General features: G+C 41.7%; 1 protein-coding gene across 2 annotated transcripts in view; it reads right to left on the minus strand.

The window, feature by feature from the left end:
- The window catches only part of LOC122549177 (granzyme K-like), a 26638-nt gene continuing 2693 nt past the window's right edge, over positions 1-23945 (minus strand). For both annotated transcript variants that reach the window (XM_043688557.2, XM_043688547.2), the window contains exons 3-5: positions 11339-11492; positions 8196-8462; positions 1-208 (exon numbers count right to left, since the gene is read on the minus strand). In XM_043688557.2, coding sequence (XP_043544492.2) covers positions 26-208; positions 8196-8462; positions 11339-11492 — 604 coding nt within the window. In that variant the 3' untranslated portion in view covers positions 1-25. The remainder of the gene's footprint in view (positions 209-8195; positions 8463-11338; positions 11493-23945) is intronic.

The raw sequence follows: 23945 nt of genomic DNA on the forward strand, positions 1-23945 counted from the left end.
TTCACATCAAGAGCAATTTATTGTTTTATTTGTGAGTTCTAACTTTCGTGATCTTGTTTATCCATTTCAGAAATTTTTCAGACAGACGGGTATAAATGCCAGGTTTTTTAGGTTTAGCACAACCATCTCCTGCTGAAACAATGCCTCTGTATTCATATCTTTTCCTGAACTTGCTGGCATTGCATATGAGTGGACCACCAGAGTCTCCCTGAAGAAAAGTGAAAAAAAAAATAATGTTAGTCAGTAATTTCAAATGTCAATGCAGATTTCAAATTTGGGAAGTCCTAATCACAGAGCCAGAGAATTCCTCACCCTGTTAACCCCACCTTTTAAAACTGCCCATACTTAGTCAAAGGAGTGGATTGGATTTAAAGCTGAATCTTGGGAAGAGTTGAGGAGGCAGCCAGTTGCTGAGGCAAACTGGGTGGAAAACCTGCCTTGGAAATCCAGTGCTATGTCCAAAAGTGGAAATAAGTAATAAAGTGCAACTCTTAAGTCCTCATCCCTCACACCACCTTCTCTCCCATAATCCCCAACCCCTTACCATACCAATCCAGGTCTTCTAATATCCTCCATCAATCTCATGTGGTTCCTCATGCTCTCCATATTACCATATGACATGCTACCCATCCCCATGACTCTTAATGCCCCCAATGCTTTTGTACCCGTTTTCCATAGCCCTGCATACTCTCTATGCCAACTTAGGGCCACTTACCATGCTAACTCATTATTACAAGTAAAAAAAAATCCATTAGTTCTTTATTTCATGCTATCCTCTTGAAAAAACATAAAAATCACATTTTTGACACATATTGACAATTCTTGACACTACCAAGGAGTTCATGCTCTAAGCGCAATCTTTGCTGTTAGCAATCTGAAGGATACCTAACCATAACCCCTCACCCCACCTAAGACTATTGGACCCTTGCAAATATCCCCCAAGACTATTTCCATGGGGGCATGTTCCCTTGCTAAAGGGGTATCTTGACTATCCAAACAAATCTACAAAGTTGAGACTTGCTCTGAGCAGGTCCTATGGCACATCTCTGTGTTCCATGGTACAGGGCTGCTAAACTCCCACTTCAATCAAGGCAGCTGGTGGTTTAAATGGCCAGCAGCTACTGTAAAATTTGGAAGTGTGAAATCTGGCCTGACTTCACTCTCACCCAGCAAAAATAGGAAAGGCTATGTCTGGAGGAAGGACTTGCAATATCAAGACTCATCTGTTATTTTTGGCATAAAGTCCACTTTCCCGGGTAGAATGGTAAGGTTAGAAGGGAGCTCAGTAAATAAGTCAATGGCATGTGACCATTGAGAAATATGCAATGTTAGTAGTTAAAGACCTAATGACAAACAAACTACACCAATATGTACAGATATTTTTTAAAAGTTTAAGAAAATTGTGGAATTATTATTTGCACATTTAGATAAAAACACTGGAATTTCTGCAGTTATCAGCTGATCAGCTGTTGTAACATTGACGGAAGATTGGCACAATGCCCACTTAATTGTATACCCCAGCTGACAAATTAACAGTGGCAGATTGAGTGAGCATTCAGGAAGATTCCAATGAAAGATCCTATGACACAAAGTACAGAAAGGATAACTAACATGCAACTAAGGGTTTATACCAAAATTAGAAAAATAAATCAATCTGTATGGAGCATGAAAACGTAGAAAATAGGAGCAGGAGTAGGCCATTCAGCCCTTTGAGTCCACTGCACCATTCAGTATGATCTTGGTGGGTCATCCAACTGTTCTGAAGAAGTGTCACTGGACCCAAAATATTAACATTGCTTTGTCACCACAGATGCTGTCAGACTGCTTAAATTTTCCAGCAATTTCTGAATGATGTATCTTATTCCTACATTTCTCCCCACACACTTTGATCTTTTTTAACTCTAAGAACTTTGTCGAACTCTGTCTCAAAATCATTCAATGCTTTGGCCTCAATCACTTTCTGTGATAGAGAATTTCCCAGGCTCACTACTCTTGGTGAAGAAATTTAGTCCTCAATGGCATTCCCCATATCCTTAGACTGTGAACCCTAGTTTTGGATTCTTCAGTCATCAGGAACATCCTTCCCACATTTAGCCTGTCTACAATTAGTTGGAATTTTGCAGGTTTCTTTGAGATCTCCCCTCATTCTTCTCAATTGCAGTGAATATATTCCTCTTCATCTCAGTCCTGCCATCCCAGGAACCAGTATGATAAACCTTCATTGCACTCCTGCATAGGCAGAGAATCCTTCCAAAAGGAGGCCAAAAATGCACACAGTACTCCAGCTGTGGCTTCATCAAGGCCCTATACAATTGCAGCAAGACATTCCTGTGCCTGTATTCGAATCCTTGAAGGCCAACATACCATTTGTCTTCACCAACTGCTGTACCTGCAATGACACCCAGATCCTGTTTCCCCATTTCCGTTTCCAAAACTATCAACATTCCAATAATAATCTGCCTTTCTGTTTTTGCTACGTAAGTCACATCTATTCACCTTATAATGCATTTGCCATACATTTGCCACACATTTGCCCACTAATCCAAGGTCGTCTAAATCATGTTATGTCTCTGCATTCTCCCAATGGCCCAGTCTCCCACCCAGATCTGTGTCATCTGAAAATTTACAGGCATTTAGTTCCTGCATTTAAATCATTAATGCATATTGTAAATAGCTTGGATCCACTGCCCGTCACTTGGAAGAAGACCAGTTTATTCCTATTCTTTAGTTCCTGTGTGCCAACCAGTTCTCTGTCCATTTCAGTACACTATTTCCAATGTAATTTATCATGCTAATCTCTTATATGGACCTCAATTGAAATCTTTTGAAAATATGAAGGGTCTGTAGCAAAGATATAAGAATTTAGTGCCATTCTTGATACATAAAACTGATACTCTGCAAAACAGTTCTAGAAGTTGTACGTGGTTTGGGTAAATGTGAGAAAACAATGGGCGGTGAAGAATGAGACTAGTTAAAGGAAGAGATAGTGTGAACTGCTCAGCTCAAATATCATGCACTGTCTACCCTAGTTACACATTTAAACAAAAACATATACAACAAAGCCACTACCTTTCCAACATAATACCTTCAGATAAGATTCACCAGTTTATATACAAGTAAAAAACTGCATTTATAATTTACATAAATATGGGTAGCTGTTATTGTGTTCTGATGTCTGATGCTACCCAAATCCAAACCAACCAATTATTGATCTAAAAACATAGTCAAAAGTGTCTTAAACTAGTCTTAGGTCAAACTAGTGTTCAGTAAGGGAGTAAAATTGGGCTCTGAATTGCCTGCCAATTGGGCAGTGCAGATGCAATGTAAAATGGTATTTGCAGCTCATATGCACACCTCTGACTTTAATTGTCTCTAAAGCTATAGAGATTAATGTTAACTCTGTGTAAGTGAAAGAGTTTTGAGTGGGTTAAATCAGACCATTAGTAAAGGTGTTGCACTCAGACATTTGAAGTCCTTCTGGAGCTCAAGAATGTTAAAGGTAGGAGTAGTCAGAGATGCAAATAGTCCAACATGATCATAGATCATGTTAGGTTTCAACTCCATTTTCCACCCACACTCCGTATCCCTTGATTCTCTGACAGACCGAAGATTTTATGTACTATCAGCAGGAATCTTTTCAACTTGGAGGGCCCTTGAAATAAGTCAGAAACCAATGAGCAGACTCCCCTCACATATGGGTGAGTCAGTGCCTAAATCGGCAGTCTGCCTGGCAGTTTTAAATAAATTACAAATACATCATTCAAATAGGTAATAGTTGAACTTGTTTCAAGCTCAGTTGTTTTCTTGTTTTGGCAATCATTCTTCCCATCTCTTCATCAAAGTCTTCAATGCAAATTGTAAACAGTTGAGGTCCCAGGACCGATCCCTATAGCACACCATTCATTCCATCTTGCCAACCTGAAAAATACTCGTTTTTACTTTCTCTCTGCTTCCCACTAGCCAGATAATCTCTTCTCCTTATTAATACGTTACCTGCTATACCATGAGCTTTTATTTTCTGCAATAAACTTTGATGTGACAACTTAACAAATTCCTTTTGGAAATCTAAGTACAATAGATTCACTGGTTCCCCTTTATGTACAGCAGAAATGTTTTTAAAGAACTCCAAAACATATGTTGAACATGATTTTGCTTTCGCTAAACCATGTTGTCTTTCTCTGATTATTTTGAATTCATCCAAATGTCCCGTTATAACTTATTTAACAATATCTCTGAACTCTTACACTGTGGTAAATATCATACTAACTGGTCTGTAGCTTCCTCCTTCCTGTCCACTACAATTTTAAATAAAAGAAGCTACATTCACTACATTCCAATCTAATGGGATTGTCCCTGAATCAAAGAAGTTTTGAAAAATTAAAATCGATGCATCAATTCTCTCATTAGCCATTTATTTTAAAATCCTAGGATGAAATTCATTAAAACCTCTGTACTAGTCAGCTTGTAGCTCCCATAATTTGCTCAGTATCACTTCTCTGGTGATTGTGATTTTCCTGAGCTTCTCCCTTCCTTCATTTTCTTGATTTATCACTGCCTCTGCGATGTTACTTGCATTCTTGTGAAGACTGATACAAAATACTTGTTCAATTCATCATAATCATACAGTGTGGAATTAGGCTATTTGACCCTCCAAAGAACATCCCACCTGGACCAACCCCCTACCTATCCCATACCCTGTATTTCCCAGAGCTAATCCATCTAACTTGCACATTCCTGGACTTTGTGGGTAATTTAACATGGCCAATCTACTTAACCTGTACATCATTGTACTGTGGGAGGAAACGGGAGCACCTAGAGGAAACACATGCAGATATGGGGAGAATGTGCAAACTCCACACAGACAGTCATCCGAGGCTGGTATCAAGCCTGGGGCCCTGGCACTGTGAGCCGCCATGCCCCCCTCTGTCATCTCCTATTTTCTATAACTAATTTTCTAATCTCGGTTTTTACAGGACTAAAGCTTACTTTATTAACTCTTATTTAAGTGTTTATACTAACTCTTATAAGCTCTTTTTATATTTCTGGCTTATTCTCATTGGAGCAGAGAAGATTAAAAGGTGATGTTCAAAATTATGAACAATTTTCACAGGGTAAAAATGATAGTCTGTTTCCACAGGTTGATAAGTTAGTAAATGAAATTGGACTGACCACCTGTCATTAACCTAGGCACTGGAAAGGACAATGGCAGAAACAGTCTTGTTTACCCTGCAAAGTCCTTCTTACTAACAACTGCGAACTAGTGCCAAAATTGGGAGAGATGTCTCACAGACTGGTCAAGCAACAGCCTGACATAGTCATACTCATGGAATCATACCTAATGTTGGTCTTGCTTCGTGCACCTCCTACAGAGCATAACCTGTATGCCTCACTTTGTCTAAGCAGATCTTTATGTTCTTGTTTGCCAAGGTGCTCCTGTACTGTTCGCAAAACAAAGCTTTTCATTGTAACTAAGTGCATGTGACTAGATGAAGGGGGTAAAGCACAAAAAAGGCAAGGCAGGGCAGGGCAGGGGCACTGTGGGAATCAGGCATGTGCAGAGTGAGCGATTACTCTGACAGTGAGCAAAGCGCCTGAGATACAGCCTGCTTCAGTACAGAGAGAGTGTCACTGAATGGACAGTGTCCTCACTGCAACCCAAGGTGCAGCATTGAAGTGCAGTATGATACTGAAATTAGATCAGAGATTTGTCATGAAGGTTCTTAGAAATTGATACATGTTGGATGCCAATGTCCATTGACATGGGATGTATGCAGTCAGTGTCATGAAGCATGCCCTGAGACGATAGTGCCCGGTGTATAACAGGATGATCACTTGGAAGAAGTGCTGAGCTGAGGTTACAAGGCACCTGCTCTGATTTCTATGTTAATTTGGGTCATCAAATAAGCATTTAGAAAGGAATAATCACCCTTAATTTGTAATTTGCTATTGTCTAGCAAAAAACTCCTCACACTGCTTGTGAAAACATAAAAGATGGAGTGAGATGCTCCCCATATTGATTTGGGCCTTGCATGGAATCCTCCCACACATTTGATTTCATTTAATTTGATTTTGATTTGATTTTGATTCATTATTGTCACATGTACCAAGATACTGGTTGCAGTCTGTGGGTCAGGAAGTTACAGTTACAGATCCAATTGCAGCAGTGGTAAGCAGAGTCCTACATCTCAGAGATTGGCGATGAGTTTTGTTGGAATTATGGTGTTGAAGGCAGAGCTAAAGTCAAAAAATAGAAGTCTGACTTCAGTGTCCTTGCTATCCAGATGTTCCGGGGATGGGTGTAAGGCTAGAGAAATAGCGTCTGCCAAGGATTTCTTGTGAGGGTAGGTGAATTGTAGCAGATCAAGGCAATCTGGAAGGTTGGAGTTGGCATTATTAACCTCACGAATCACATCACATTGATGGATATCAGAGCCACTGGGTGATAGTCATTGAGGCATTTTGCCTGTATTTTCTCTGGCACTGAGATGGTAGTGGTCTTCTGGAAGCAGGAAGGAATCTAGTAAGGAGGAGTTAAAGATATCAGCGAATACTCTCGCGAATTGGTGTAGGATCAGAGCACATTACCAGGACTCCATCCGGGTTAGTCACTTCCACATTCTCAGGAAGGTCGATATGACATCTGTAATGGTGACTGTGGGTAGAGGTGCACTCAAGGCTGTCAGGGCAGGTGACATCATTTCACTGACCTTCTGTCCAAAATGAGCATAGAATGCATTGAACACATTGGGGAGGGATGCATTGCTGTCAACTTCCCTTTGTAGCCCATTATATCATGGAGGCATTGTCAGAGTTGACATGTATTTGTGTGGTTAGTCAAGGACTCTATTTTAGTCTGGTATTGTCTCCTTGTGACTCTGACGGCTTTGTTAAGATCATACATAGATTTTCTGTACAGGTCAGGCCCCCTCACTTAAATACCTCACACCTGGACTTCAGCAGGTCCTCTTGGTTGATCCATGGTCTCTGGTTTGGAAACACTCAGATTAACCTCTTTAGCACTCAGCCCTCTACACACTTATTGAGGAAGTTCATGATGGCTGACATCTTGAATCTGGCCCAGTCCACCAACCCCAAGCAGTTATGTAGGACTCATCCGCTATCTCAGACCAGCATTGTACAACTTGCTGCACTGGATCTTCATGCTTTAGTTTCTGCTTGTAAGCCAGAAAAAGGAGCACAGCCCTATGTTCAGATTAACGAAAATGTGCATGGGGAATGAAGCGGTAGACATCTTTGACGATTGTGTGGCAATGGTCTGTGTGTGCCTCTGTGGGACATGTTGATGGTATTTTGGTAACACATTCTTGACGTTGCTGTGGCGCACATCACTCAAACCCCTACAAGATCTGCCATTCATCTTTTATACATAACTGCATGCACTCAGCACTAATACAAGTATGAGATTATCCTTCTTTATTTATGGAACCCCAAACTGTGTACATTATTCCAGACATGGTTTCACCAGAGTTCTGTACATTGTAACAAGCCTGTCATTTTCTTGTTCTCCATTCCCCATGGGAATATGGTGAATTTGCCTTCTCAATTGTTTGTGGCACCTGCACTCTAACGTTTCTTGTTAAAGCTACCTAACCTTGCCTGAATTTCAACATTCAGAAGTTTTAGACTTTTAAATAATATTCTGCTGTTCCATCCCGATGACCAAACAGAGTTTCTCCAGAGTGCACTGTTTTTGTTTATTTATAAGGATTCTTTTGCTGCATCCCTTTTAAAACAAACACAACTGATAATAGAAACAAAAGCAGAAGCTGCTGGAAAAGCTCAGCAGTTCTGGCAGCATGTGTCTGGTAATCCTTCCTCGGAACTGGAGAATAGATTTCCATCCTAACCACAAACTTAAATTTAATTAACAGATGCAGTGCATTTTTAGCGCTGTCTATTTTTATGATCCGTTAACTCACTCATATGCATTGGCTTATTTTGGTAACTGCATTTGACTTTAGCAGAATTAATCATGTTGGCAGTGTTAATGTAACAGCATAACTCAGAGATTATCTTCAAAATAAAACGTTAATATTACCGGCACTTTTTGTTTCTATCCACATCACATTAGCGCATTATTAACATTTACAGTACAACAACAGTCAAGAAAATTATTACAATCATCTAAGTTTTAAATTAAGAAAGCATGAAGCAAAACAATATAGCTAACTCACCTGACATGAATCTTTTCTAGCTTTTACATCACCAGCACATAACATGTCCTTAGTTATAAAGGGATCATAGTTATAGTATTTTTGACATTGCTTCCTAGCAATGACAGTTAAAGTTACTTCCCTCAGGGTATCAGATGGATTCTGGATTTCAGGATTAGTTGTTCCCCATCCTGCAACAATGCACTTGGTTCCAGCTTTGACATCTTTTGGTGATTTTGGCAGCTTCAGGATTGACACATGCTTGCTCATAATAGCTTCATTGGCCAACTATCGCAAATTAATAGAGCAAATAGATGGATTATTCAAACTGTTAACTTATTAGAAATAAGAACTAAATACCAAGAGTATTGATGTCATTTATCATTGTTACAATATCAAACAATTTGCACTGTTCCAGATTTGGCACTATGCTTTTGACAGCATCAGTTGGAAGTAAATTTGTTTTGATATTCTAGGTGCTAATGATTCATTTAACAGACTTGTTACATTTAGCCAAAAGGCAATAGCAAACATTGATTCTTCCTATTGATTATGTTTTTATCATAATGTTTTATACTGTGTTTAATTCATTTCAGTACTTGTTTTTATTATCAAACAGTGATTGACTGGAATGCTTTTGAAAGTAGATATTACTTGAGTAGCAATTACTGCTCAAAATACCAGTTGCTGAAGGCAGAGTAAATATTTTCTTTGACAAACTGCAAAATAGTTTCCTGAACAATGTAAGACTTTTAGAAAAAAAGAATTTTGGTAAGATCAATTCCATCTTTAGTTTGTGAAAATGATAATACCAGGTCCATTTTATTCCTGCAGCCACTTACTTATCCAATACCTCCTCTGATTATTTGTTATCTATTTCATTGTACTCAGGGGAGCTTTTCAACCAACGTGTTTCCCTTAAACATATGAGCCAGTCCCCATCAGAAAATATCTCCCATATTTGTCGAAGCTAAAGAAAAATGTGTCTCTTTTGAGGCTCAAGAATGTAAGAATTAGGAACAAGAGCAGGCCACTCTACCAACCAATTCCAATTCCTTGTCCAATTTCCACCTCCTTGATTCCCTTAGAATCCAAGAATCCACAGGTATATTGAAACTAAGAGCTCAACAGAAATGTGCCAAAGCAAGCCATAATATCTTACCTATTGTGACGTGGCAATGGACAGACTCAACACATTTTAACAGAAGTTGGCATACCTGATTAGATAGGCCAACTTCTCAAATCAAAGTTGCTGTGAAATTAGGAGGAAAACTGTCCCAGCGGTTAGGAGACCACTACCAGAGATGTAGAGGGATAGGTCACATCTCAAGGCAAATACAGTGGGGGAAAATCCCGGCTGGTGATCCTGGTCTAGGAAAGGCCTGATGTTTATTTATGAACCCACAGAGGTGATTAATGATGCTTCTTTTGGTCCACAAGGAAACCTGTAAAATATTCTACCATTTAAATTGCTGGTCCTCTTGTGGAGTTAGAGGCTGTTCCTGGCAGGAATGACCTCATGACAAAGCTACCAACTCCGATCTGAGTATTGTGAGATAGATTAGATATAATCCGAGAATGATGAGCAGCTGCCGGTATTGAACCCGCTCTCATACACGTGCTCGCTCAGACACACACACATACACCCCCACACTGACACCCACGCGCACACCCTCTCACAGGCTTATACTCTGTCACACACACTAGACCACACACACACACACGCACACACACACACCAGACCATGCACGCACACACACACAGAGACGCGCGCTCACACACTCCCCCTCCACTCACGCGCACACACACACTCTCTCTTCTTCACACACACACACACACTAGACCATGCACGCACACACACACAGTGACATGCGCACACACGCTCACACACTCCCCCCTCCCCCCCACCACGCGTGCACACACACTCTCTCTCTTCTTCACACACACACACACACATATAAGTCTATGGGATGAATTTGCATTTGGAAAATTGCATTTGCAGATACATTTTATTTTGTTCAAAAAGCACACAATATGCAGGCAGTCAAGCAAGGCAGTCAATCCATGTGACTTTTTGTAAATTCCTACTTTGGAAATAGAACCAGTCTGATACAAGATTGGAAAACAGACAGACTCTAACCTAACACCTTCAATGCATTGTCTGAGTTGAGATGTGACTTTTTTTTAATAAAACCTTAAATTATCTCAGGAATGTGATATCTTGTGTTATAAAATCTCTGTCTTATGATCCTGCCTGACTAGTTACCTGACAAAGGAGCAGCACTTTGAAAGCTTGTGCTTCCAAGTGAGCCTGTTGGACTATAAGCTGGTGTTGTGTGATTTTTAACAGAGGAAGTAACAGGTAAGTAAGATGATTGGCGGAACAAAAATGGACCTGCCATTATCACATTCACAAACTACGGCTGGAATTGATCAGAACAAAATCCTTATGTTTTCTAAATATCTTACGTTGTTCAGTAAAATATTTTGCAATTTGTCAAAAAAAACTTGTTCTGAAGTTAAAATGATAAGCAATTTGCATACTAGGCGGAGGTGATAGCCAGTGGCATTATCACTTGACTGTTAATCCATAGATTCTGGAAATGTTCTGGGACTCAGGTTCAAACCTTACTGTGGCAGTTGGTTGATTTTGAATTTAATAAAAATTTGAATTAAAAGTCTAATGATGACTATGAATCCATTGTCAATTGTCAAGAAACACCATTCTGGTTAACTATCTAAACCCACCTTCCATTTAGGGAAAGAATCTGCTATCCTTACCCAGTCTGACCTACACGTGACTCCAAACCCACAGCAATGTGGTTGACTCTTAACTGGCCTCTGGGTAATTAGAGATGGACAATAAATATTGGCCTAGCCAGCCATGCTCTCACCTTGTGAATGAATTTTTTAAAATTCTTAAAATGATCACCACCAATTTGAGACGCTATTCTTATCATTTAGAAGCTGCTGTTGGTCAGATCAGGTTGGGGAAGTAGTGTACAAGTGTTGCTTTTCAGCTTAACTGCCATTGCACACAGTTTCTGTCAGGTTGGGGGCATTAAAATTCCTGAATTGACTTACGATGACAGTGACAGGAAATGGGATTTCAGTGTTCTAGTGTAGTCAGTAAACCTTATACAATCTAATCAAGTCAAATGTACCTGAATCAGCATGATGTCATTTTCTTTTCTGTTCCAATTAAATTGTGGATAAGGGAAGCATTTCTTCACTTTCAGTACTTGTTGTTTCTCTTCTTGCCTCTTGGAAAGTGAATGAGCTCCCAGTATCACTTGAATGTCCCCATACTTCCACTCCCTGAAGTGATTGTAAGAGAAATAATTTCAATCGCAGAAAGGATCTGAAACACAATGAGCCTTGAGATTTGTCTTCAATGAAAGGTTGATGGTGAATGACATTGCAAGAATGTGATGTTGTTAGTGCCAAGGAGAATGCAGCAATGAATTGAACAACAATTTCCAACATGTCTTGAGCAGTTAACAAGCCTCTAAAAAAATACAGATGTTGAAAACCTTTGGTCATGGACTACTGACTTTAAAAAAGAACTAGTTGGGGGGATCCAAGATGGCAGCGATGTAAGAAGGTCGTGTTGCAGAGCTCTGCAATGCAGCACAAGCGGAATGACATTTTAACACACCCATGCCAGACCACCGCGATATCCTGGGACTTTGGAAAGGTCATGGAGTCCCAGAAAACTGTTGAAAATCAACTTACCTTGGGTTTCGCCGTCCAGAGATGCCGAAGGAGGGAGGAGGAGCATCCGAGGCCGGGCACGCAGCCCAGCCTGCAGGATCCTCAGACTCGATTTCTTACCAGGCTCTGGTGAAGGAGCTCATGAAATCTCGCGAGATGTCAGGGAAGTAGATAGAGGAGAAGCTGGCCCTGATCTCTATCATGCTGCAGAAGCATGAACAACAGCTGGGAGATCTGGAGAAAAGGACAGATGAGGTAGAACACAGAGTCACATTGATCACAGCTGATACCAGTTCCTCCAAGGATAGGATCCAAGCCCTGGAGATGCAGGTCCATAAGTTGTTTGACCAAGTTGATGAACTCGAGAGTAGGGGCAGGAGAAAAAATATTCGTATCGTTGGTCTGCTGGAGAGTAAGGAAGGTGAGCAGAATTTATTGAGGGCTAGTTGCCAAAGTTCTTTAACTTGGAGGCTGGAATGAGAGGCTTGAAGATCAAGAGGGCTCATCGGGTCACAGCGCGGAGGTCAGGTCTGGGTCAACATCCTCATTCTATCTTAGTGCAGTTTTGTCATTACAGAAATCAGGAGAGAATTGTGGAAGCTTCCAGAATCCGGGGGGTTGGGGGGGGGGGGAGAATCCGAAGGCCCTAGATTATGAGGGCTCGAAGATCATATTCTTCCAGGACTTCTCAATAGCGGTGATCCAGAAAAGAAAATCCTATGATGGTATCAAGAGACGACTGAGGGAACTTAGGATCCAGTACTCTCTGAGGTATCCAGCAGTGCTTTGGTTCACCTTAGATGGATCTGTATATCTCTTTGACACGTTGGAGAAGGCAAAAGACTTTGTGGACAAATTAACTTAATCTGAACAATTCAGTAAGTACAAATTGTAGTGTTGCTTGGGTGTGTCTTTGTTTTTTCTTTAAAAAACAGAGGAAGTCAGGTCAGGGCTTTCTTTTCCTACCTTTTTATTGGTAACAGTCTTGTCTGAAATATTTTTGCTGATGGTTGAGATGTGTACTTTCAATTTCTAAGTTATGTTATACCAAAGGATAGGTGGGGTATTTACCCCTTTCTTTCGATATTTCTTTATTCATATTGCTACTCCATGGAGTATTTTCTTTATTTTCTGCTTGTGCTTGTGGTGCGGCTTGAGCTGGGAGGAGGGAAAATGGTTGGGATGGCTAGATGCCTATTTAGAGGCATTTAATGCCCTATTCAGGTATTTAAATGCCCGGGCTGCAGTATTGGCAGCAGTATGGGAAGATGGGTTTTGGGATGGGTAGTTGCCCCCTTTGGGCAGGGGGTGAGTCCTCCTATTCAGCATTGTTGGTGCTTTATATGTGGGTTTAGTTTTTGGGTTTTGTTGTATATAATCTTTGATAGCTTTGTAGTTTGTTAACTGTAGAGGTTTTAGTTTATTAGTTTTTTATGTTCTATGGATCTTGTGACACTAAGACTTGGTGATTTGTGGTTCGAGTTCTTCCTCTCTGGAATTTAAATGTTACTGCAGAAGGTTATGGCTAATGACTTGATTAAATGGTGTACCTGGAACATCAAGGGAGTCACTCACCAATTCAGAGTAAAAAGGTACTTTTGAGTGTTAGAAAGGCAACGGTGGATATTGCTTTGTTACAGGAGACACACTTGGATGATATGGAGCATTTGAAACTACAGCAGAATGGCTTTGATCAGGTTTACTTTTAATCTTTTAATACCAGAAGTAGGGGAGTGGCTATATTGGTTAGGAGGAATCTCCTATTTAAGTTACCTGAGTGTGTTATAGACTTACACGGGAGGTTTGTAATTCTCAAAGCCCTGATAAATGGGGAAGAATGTGGTGTTTGTCCTCTGGCCCATAGCCTCAAATTTCTGGTGGATGCATTCTCTAAATTGATCTGTCTCAAGTCCCAACATATCATTATAGGGGGAGATTTTAATTGTCTCATGGAGCTCACAGTAGACAGGTTGGCCAAAGCCCCTCCCCACCCCCCCGATATCCTCTGTACAAACTAAACAATTAGAGTGTCTGTGTGTGGAGTATGGGTTGGTGGATTACTGGAGGCGTCTCCACCCTACAGGCAGGGACTTTACGTTTTTTTTCTAATCCATACAGATGTCACACCAGGATTGACCTTTTTCTGACCCCCGTGGCAACCCTGGACTTGGTGGTATCTTATACGATTGGTAATATTACCATCTATGATCACGCTCCTTTGTACCTGGTGGTTAAGATTAAGGACGTTACAGTGGGTTTGAGGCACTGACAAATGGATCCTTTATTCTTCAGAATAATAAGTTTGTAAAGTATTTCTCTGGGGAATTTAGGGCGTTCCTGGACATTAATTCAGGTTTGGTTAGTAGCCCATCCGTCCTTTGGGAAACTGCCAAAGCCTATGCCAGAGGGTTCGTTATTTCCTACTCTGCCAGTAGGAAGTGGCAGAAAGGCGAGCAGCAACGTCTCCTCAAAGCACGGTTGAAAACAGCTGAGAAGGCTAACTCTGAAAGGCCCTCGGTCAAGCTACAGAGGATTATGGTGCTGCGGTCTGCATTGAATTCCGTGCTCATGCAGACAGCAAAGAAGGAGATTACTTTTGCAAAACAAAGGTTATACTAGCATGGTGACAAACTGGGCAAGAACTTAGCATATCTTGCCAGGAAAAGGAGTGTCCCTCAAGTCATCATGTTGATTAGGGAAGGGTCTGGGAAACTAATGTGTGACTCCAAAAAGATTAATGTGGCATTCCAGAGATTTTACTCTGAATTATACCAATCTTAGGGTTGTGAGGAGGGGTGCATCAAGTTGGAGTGCTTTTTCAAGGATCTGGAGCTCTCAGGCATGACCCCTGAACAAGAGTCTTTTCTCAATGTCCCCTTATCAGAGCAAGAGGTACAGGAGGCTGTGAAGCAGCTTCAGAGTGGAAAGGCACCCAGTCCTGACGGACTTCCCAGTGAATTCTGTAAGGAATTTATACTGTCAGGCCCAATGCTCAACATATTCAATGACTCATAAAGCCATGATTGTCTCCCGCCAACTCTGAAAGAGGCCAATATTTCGCTTATTCTTAAAAAAGGTAAGGTCCCAGAGGACTGTGCTTCGTACAGTCCCATTTCACTCTTAAATGTGGACTTTAAAATCCTCTCGAAGACTCTTGTGTTAAGGCTGGAGACTGTGTTAACTTCTATTGTTAAAGAGGAACCGATGGACTTCATAAAGGGTCACAGATCCTCCAAAAATGTTAGTAGGTTGCTTAATATAATTCAGGCATGTCAGCAACAATCAATGTCGGGATTGGTGATTTCTCTAGATGCAGGGAAGGCATTTGACTGAATTGATTGGCCATATATTTTTTTAGGAGAAAGTGAGGTCTGCAGATGCTGGAGATCAGAGCTGAAAATGTATTGCTGGAAAAGCGCAGCAGGTCAGGCAGCATCCAGGGAACAGGAGAATCGACGTTTCGGGCATAAGCCCTTCTTCAGGAAGAGCTTATGCCCGAAACGTCGATTCTCCTGTTCCCTGGATGCTGCCTGACCTGCTGCGCTTTTCCAGCAACACTTTTTCAGCATATTTTTTTTATACTGTAGAGCGGTTTGGCTTGGGTGAAGCCTTTATAAAATGGGTAAAGGTTCTCTACAGTGACCCTCTCACTGCGGTCATCACCACTGGGCTACGTTCAAGCAATTTTAACAGTTTTAGGGTCAGCTGACAAGGTTGTTCCCTTTCACCATCGCTTTTTACATTGGGGATTGAACCATTGGCAGAGGCCATTCGTAGGGATCCCAACATATCGACTCCAGAAGATTTTGTTGTACACGGACAATGTCCTCATTTTTTTGTCAAATCCAGCAGTTTCGGTGCCTTGTCTGATACAATGCATCAGTGCGTTTGGCACCTTTTCAGGGTACAAGATAAATTTTGAAAAATCAGAGGTTATGCCCATGGGTGGTCTTATGAAGGTGCTAGGTCTTGAGGGCAAATATCGATTCCCATTTAAGTGGTCACTGGGGGGTTTTGAGTATTTGGGCATATTCATTACTCCAGTTCTGGATTGGTTGTTCAAAGCTAATTTTGTTCAATTATTTAACAAAATCAAACAAGACCTTCAAAGATGGGAGGTGCTTCCGAACATGGTTGAGTCGGATTGCACTTATTAAGATGAATATTCTCCCCCATTTGTTGTATCCTATACGGATGCTCCCCCTGGTTTTTAATAAGCAAATGTTAAGGAGACTGAACAGTTATTTGGCATCACAAGTGGCCCCTTATTAAATTAGCTAAACTGCAGTTGCCTCACAGATTGGGGGGAGTGGATCTCCCAGACATTAAAATTATCAACTAAGCTTGCTATTATCTTATGTGAGTGATTGGGCTTGTGGGGACCCTCTTTCAATATGGTTAGATATCGAAGTCTCCCAGGCAAGGTACCCCCTTACCAGCTTGCTGTTTTTGGACAAAATGAGGACAGTTAGGGAATATTGCCATAACCCAATAGCTGTCAATACTGTTAAAGCATGGAGGGCAATTCGGCAGAGGGAAGGCAATATTTGGCAAGACATCTTCTCTTATACGCATCGTGGGTACCCCAGACTTTCAACTGGGGATGATAGATTCAGGATTCAAGCATTGGGCAGCTAGGGGTGTGTCTTGTATGGGCGACCTACTTGAGGGAGACACAATGATGTCCTTTGATCAGTTAGCACGGAAATACAAGCTATCTAACAGGGACCTCTTTCGTATTTTTCAAATTGGGGATTTTATTCAAAAAAAGACTACACTTTTGACTGATCCCTACAAATCCAATATACAGAGGAGGGTGCTCAGTGCTAAGAGTGCATTTTCTGTCAGCCACTTTATATCATCAATTGGGGGGGGGGGGGAGCAGTGAACCCCCCTCAGATGAGTTTCATCGACTGCAGGGTGTGGTAGAGAGACTTGGGGAGATGTTTGGGAAAACGCAAGAAAGATGTCAATTTGCAATAGGACCCATGCTTTGCAGTTGAAGATTCTCCATAGGGCCCATTTGGCTCTGGATCGTTTGTCAAAATTTAAAGCAGGAGTATCTTCAACATGTCCCAAGTGCAAGGTTTGTATGGGCCCTCTCAACCATTGTCTCAGTTCCTATCTCATTGGTAGGCTGTGGCGGGAGCAATGGAGAGGATTTTGAGTGTAAGGGTGGAGAAGGAACAGATCTCTCTTCTTCTTAGCCTGCCCAGTGCATTCCCTGTAGATGCGCATAAGAAATCATTTTTCAACATCCTCATTTGCAGCGCAAGAAAGAATACCTTGTTAGGTTGGGTATCTGAAAATCCCCTGGACCTAACAGGTTGGTGGAAGATTGTTATGGAGCATATCCCATATCTGGTACACCACAAAACTGAGAATTTCTATAAGACATGGTGACCCTTTTTGAAATATCTGGACACAGATTTATCTGCCACACTAATAAGGGCTTTTATATAGCCGTAACGATTGTGTTTTACAAGTCCAGTATCCAGACAGGGGAGCTACGAATGTACAAGTGTTTTGTTTGGCTGAGCCAAGTTAGTATTATTTATTAGTTTGTTGTTGGTTATTATTTATTTAGTTAAGTAGTTAGTTAGAGGTTTTTTTTATATATGTTTTCTATATATATTTATACATTTTCTGAACGAGAATCCAATTTCCTACAGGATAGGCTTTGCCCACTCTCTTCCCCACAGGGCAAAACTGTTGTTAAATGCTATTTTAGTTGGCATAATTGCTTCTGTGCTGGAATCAAAAAGAAGGGGACTCAGAACTGATTGTAGGGCAGACAGAAAGAGGGTAGGAAACTGTGGGATTTTGACATGACATCTATTTCAGGGGTTTTAACTCCTCACAAGTAACCGGAAAACCCGTACTCACATTCTCCAACCCTTCAATGTCCTGGCTAAATCAGAGTGGCATGATTTAAGGAATTATACAATTAGAGCTTTCTATTCCAGGATTATTGTTGTTATTATTATTAATATTAATAATAATATGAGCATTAGTAGGGCCCTATAATAAGTATCACCATGCAGCACTGCAGCATATTGACTCAAGAAACATTCAAATGTCACCTCGCCAGCTATTGAATGTGAATATCAGAGATTCACAAATTATTTTATGGATGTCATATATCATTAGATGAAATTCTGTGGATGAAATCAATAAGTCCAAATCCAATGATTCTTTCTAATCTATAGCACACTCCAGGAGAGATCAACACACTGAGGATTTGGGTAGTACAGTAGCTCAGTGGTTAGCACTGCTGTCTCACAGCACCAGGGACCTCGGTTCAATTCTACCTTGAGGTGACTGTGTGAAGTTTGCACATTCTCCCCATGTCTGTTTGGGTTTCAGCTCTGGTTTCTTCCCACAGTCCAAAGATGGACAGGTTGGCCTGCTAAAATACCCTTGGTGCCCAGTGATATGTAGGTTAGGTATGTTAGCCATGGGAAATGCAAGGTTACAGTGATTGGGTGAGGTGTTCTTTGAAGGGAAAGTGTGGACTTGATGGACTGAATAGCCTGTTTCCACACTGGAGGGATTCTATGATCTGCAGATTAGACATGTTCTCATTGAATGGTAGAGAAGATCTGATGGGCTGAATCACCTTTTCTGCTCCTACCTCTTACAGTCTTTTAACAATTACAACATATAGTTGGGGCATAAATTGGCCCCGAAAGCACATTGGAATAATTGGGGCAATTGGATGGGGGAACTGAATGTGGTGGAAGAGAAGACTTTCTCCTTGAGTTGGAAAAGCACTCTTCTTCCTTCTAGATCTGCAGAAAGACATTTTATTAAAAGATCCATTTCCAAACTTATCTTTTTCACTGATATGCCCAAGTATCTGGTATCAGAAGTAGAATCATAGATTCGCTACACTGAAGAAAAATGCCATTTGGCCCACCCAGTCTGCATCAACTCTACGAGCAGCATAGAACATAGAACTTATAACATTACAGCCCAGTACAGGCCCTTCGGCCTTCGATGTTGCACGGACCTGTGGAACCAATCTGAAGCCCATCTAACCTACACTATTCCATTCTTGTCCATATGCCTATCCAATGACCATTTAAATGCCCCTAAAGTTGGCGAGTCTACTATCTTTGCAGGCATGCATTCCACAGCCCTATTACTCTCTGAGTAAAGGAACTACCTTTGACATCTGTCCTGACATCCCACTCAGACTCCACATAATATCCCTATGACCCAAATTTAACATTGCCAATCCACCTAACCTGCACACCTTTGGACTCTAGGAAGAGACCAGAGCACCCAGAGGAAACGCACACAGACAGTCACTCAAGGCTGGAATCAAACCTGATCCCTGGTTCTGTGAGGCAGCAGTGCTAACCACTGAGCACTGGGCTGTGTCAGGAATCAATTTTGAAAAAAATGTGTTGCTCAGGTAGTGTTAGCTCTATAATTGAGATATTTAAGAGATCTGGCAACTGTTGAAGGGGACTGCCAAGGACATATAAAGATATTATCTAATCATATCTAAACCAAATGGACTGCAGTTTGAGAAGGCAGCTTTCAACAACTCTCAAGGGCAACAAGGGACAGGCAGTAAATGCTAACGCAGCCAATTAATAAAAAAAATTGATTCTTGCAATCTGAACACTCCTTAGTTTTGAGGTTGAGTGTAGTGTAGTCATAAATAAGATTTCAAGGTTGCAAGAGTGTACCAGCAGGCAGGGAATTGGTTTGAAATGTGTCGACTGTAACGTCAGGAGCATTCAGAATATGGTGGGTGAACTTGCAGCATGGGTTGGTACAATGTTGTGGCCATTTCAGACACATGGATAGAGAAGAGGCGGGAATGGTTGTTGCAGGTTCTGGGGTTTAGATCTTTCCGTCAGACCAGGGAAGTGGTAAAGGAGGGAGAGGTGTGGCATTGTTAGTCAAGAACAGTATTACAGTGGCAGAAAGAACGGTTGATGAGGGCTCATCTACTGATGTAGTATGGGCTGAGGTTAAAAACAAGAAAGGAGAGGTCACTCTAAAATGAGTTTTTAGGTAGGTCAGTTTATTTCTGGTATAGGGTTAGGTTTAAGGTGAGGGTTAGGGTTAGGATTAAGGTTTGGGTTAGGGTTAGGGTTAGATTAAATTTCTGATGGATGTGGAAGGAATTTACCTGTATTTCCACACACGTCATCTACTGTACCCGCTCCACGCGATGTTGTCTCCTCTATATTGGGGAAACAGGATGCCAACTTGAGATCATTTCAGTGAACATCTCTGGGACAACCGCACCAACGAACCCCACCGCCCCGTCACTGAACTCTTTAACTTCCTTTCCCTCTCTGCCAAGTACATGCAGGTCATGGCCCTCCTCCATAGCCAAACCCTTACCAACTGACACCTGGAGGAAGAATGCCTCATCTTCTGCCTTGGGACCCTCCAACCACACAGGGTTAATGGGGATTTCACCAGTTTCCTCATTTCCCCTTCCCCCCACCTTATCCCAGTCTCAACCTTCCAACTTGGCACTGCCCTCTTGAACAGTCCTACCTGTCCATCTTCCTGCCCACCTATCTGCTCCACTCTCCTCTCCACCCTATCACTTTCACCTCCATCTTCATCTACCTATGACATTCCCAGCTACCTTCCCCCAAGCTCCACCTCCCTCCCATTTATCTCTCAGCCCCCTTGGCCCACAAGCCTCATTCCTGATGAAGGGCTCATGCCCGAAACATTGACTCTCCTGCTCCTTGGGTGCTGCCTGACCGGCTGTGCTTTTCCAGCACCATACTCTTTGACAGTATGTAGAAATGCTAACAAGAGGCGAGGCCACGTTGCATTTGGTACTGGGTAATGAACCCAGTCAGGTGTTAGATTTTGACGTAGGTGAGCACTTTGGTAACAATTCGGTTACATTTACTTTAGCGGTGGAAAGGGATAAGTATATACCGGGGGGAGCAAGAGTTATAGCTGGGGAAAAGGCAATTACTATGCAATTAGGCAAGATTTGGTATGCATAAGATGGGGAAGGGAACTGCAGGGGATGAGCACAATTGAAATGTGGAGCTCATTCAAGGAACGGCTACTGCATCCTGGGTAAGTAGGTACCTGTCAGGCAGGGAGGAAGTGGTCGAGCAAGGGAGTCGTGGTTTACTAAAGAAGTTGAACTGCTTGTTAAGTGGAAGAAGGAGGCATATATAAAACTGAGACATAAATGCTCAGTTAGGATGCTTGAGTTATAAGTTAGCCAGGTAGGACCGAAAGACAGAGCTAAGAAGAGCCAGGAGGAGACATGAGAAGTTATAGCAAATAGGATCAAGTAAAACACTAAGGCTTTCTATAGGTATATCAGGAATAAAAGAATGACAAGAGTAAGATTAGGGCCAATCAAGGATAGTAGTGGGAAGTTGTGCGTGGAGTCCATGCAGATAGGAGAAGCGCTAAATGAAAAGTTTTCTCAGTATTCACACTAGAAAGAGACAATGTTGTCGAGGAGAATACTGAGATACAAGCTTCTGGACTAACCGGGATTGAGGGCCATAAGGAGGGTGTGAAAATAGATAAGACTGCAGGGCCAAGTGGAATTTATCCCAGGATTCTCTGGGAAGCTAGGGAGGAGATTACCGAGCCTTTGGCTTTGATCTTTATGTTGTCATTGTTTACATGAATAGTACCAGAAGAATGGAGGATAGCAAATGTTGACTCCTTGTTCAAGAATGGGAGTAGAGACAACCTTGGGAATTATAGACCAGTGAGCATTAATTTCCTTGTGGGTAAAGTGTTGGAAAGGATCATAAGGATTTATAATCATCTCAAAATGAAAATTTGATTGGGGATAGTCAACATTGTTTTGTGAAGGATAGGTCATACCTCACAAAACTTATTGAGTTCTTTGAGAAGGTGATCAAACAGTTGGGTGAGGGTAAAACAGTTAATGTGGTGTGTATGGATTTTAGTAAGGCATTTGATAAGGTTCCCCATGGTAGGCTATTGCATAAAATACCGAGTCATGGGATTGAGGGTGATTCAACAGTTTGGATCAGAAATTGGCTAGCTGAAAGAAGATAGAAGGTGTTGGTTGATGGGAAATGTTTATCCTGGAGTTCAGATACTGATGGTGTACCACAGGGATCTATTTTGAGGCCTCTGCTGTTTGTAATTTTTATAAATGACCTAGATGAGGGTGTAGAAGGATGGGTTAGTAAATTTGTGGATGACACTAAGATTGGTGGAGTTGTCGACAATGCTGAAGGATGTTGCAGGTTACAGAGGGACATAGATAAACTGAAGAGCTGGGCTGAGAGGTGGAAAATGGAGTTTAATGCAGAAAAGTGTGAGGTGATTCACTTTGGAAGGAGCAACAGGAATACAGAGTACTGGGCTAATGGTAAGATTCTTGGTAGTGTGGATGAGCAGAGAGATCTCGGTGTCTAGGTACATAAATCACTGAAAGTTGCCACCCAGGTTGATAGGGTTGTTCAGAAGGCATACCATGTGTGAGCTTTTATTGGTAGAGGGATTGAGTTTCGGAGCCATGAGGTCATATTGCAGCTGTATAAACTTCTGGTGCGGCCGCACTTGGAGTATTGCATACTGTTCTGGTCACTGCATTATAGGAAGGATTTGGAAGACTTGGAGAGGGTGCAGAGGAGATTTACCAGGATGTTGTCTTATGGAGGGAAGGTCTTATGAGGAAAGACTGAGCGACTTGAGGCTGTTTTCGTTAGAGAGAAGGTTGAGAAGTGACTTAATAGAGACAAACAAGATTGTTGGAGGATTAGAGTGGACAGTGATGGCTAGCACAACTGGACAGATGTCAGAGGTTGTTTCTTTACTCTGAAAGTAGTAAGGGTGTGGAATGCCCTGCCTGTAACAGTAATAGACCCACCAACGTTAGGGGCATTTAAATGGTCATTGGATAAACATACTGGAATAGTATAGGTTAGATGAGCTTCATATTGGTTTCACAAGTTGACACAACATCGAGGACTGAAGGGCCTGTACTGTGCTGTAATATTCTCTGTTCTATGTTCTATGTTAGATTGGAAAACATTTCTGTCAATCCATTATAGTCACAGGTTTCAGAATGGGATCTTCCGCATCCTTGGAGATCCCAGCCCACCACTTCCTCATGGAACTTTGGCTTTGCACCTGAACCTGAGGTATGTATCCTTTCCACAACATTTTATCTGACATGAAGCTATAATATAAGGTCTTCCTTCATTCACCAATAAGTCGTCTATAATTGTGCAATGCTGTTGGCACTCAACATTTATCTTCAATGCCACATCACTGGACCTTTGGTCTGGCCATCCTTCCGCACATTACCAATGAATGATAACACATTTTTGGTGGCTCTTTTGCTCTTGTCTTATTTGGAGAAGCTGATTGTAGCTTGTTGACTACTGCTTCTCATTGACAGCATGAAACAAATTTCTGATCCCAACTGGCTAATCTCAAGAAATTCTAATTCCTGTTTAGTTCTTGCCAAGATTTTCAGGAGCCCAATGAAATCTTCTACATATTTTCCATTCATTGGTTGTTGCATGACAAATTGTTCCTTAACCAAATGTCCTTTTATACCAAAATGGCATAATAGATCAAAGATGGCGGCAGTGGGGTCAGCAACATTGGACTCCTAATTCCGGAGCAGGCAGCATCCACACCATCTTCATCATTCGGTGCCATGGAAGCTTTGTTGTCATCCCGTGGTGTATTCTCCATGGGGGAGTTGGTTAGGTCCAGATCCATGGCTGGCTCCAGCTCTGGCACTGAGGTTAAAGAGTCTTCAGTGTTGGCAGTGGAAGAGCCTGGAGTTAGGGCCCTGGTGACAGCATCTGGAGAAGCATCTGAGGGGGAGGAGGAGGTACAAGACCAGCCTGTAGCTCCAGCTCGGATGTGATGGTTGGGTGGGTGGTAGTGACAGTTAAGGTGGCCCCTAAACAAAACCCCAGAGCCCATTATGGAGACCTCATCAATGTCAACCAGCAAATGGGGGAGTAGTGGGCCGTAATAAGAAGAAGGAAAGATAAACAATATTGCAGTAAAATCTTGCAGTGCATTCAGGAAATTCAGCATGTA

This window comes from Chiloscyllium plagiosum, unplaced genomic scaffold, assembly GCF_037043375.1.
Source record: "Chiloscyllium plagiosum isolate Xiang-an unplaced genomic scaffold, Cpla_swu_hap1 HiC_scaffold_1, whole genome shotgun sequence".
NCBI lineage: Eukaryota > Metazoa > Chordata > Chondrichthyes > Orectolobiformes > Hemiscylliidae > Chiloscyllium > Chiloscyllium plagiosum.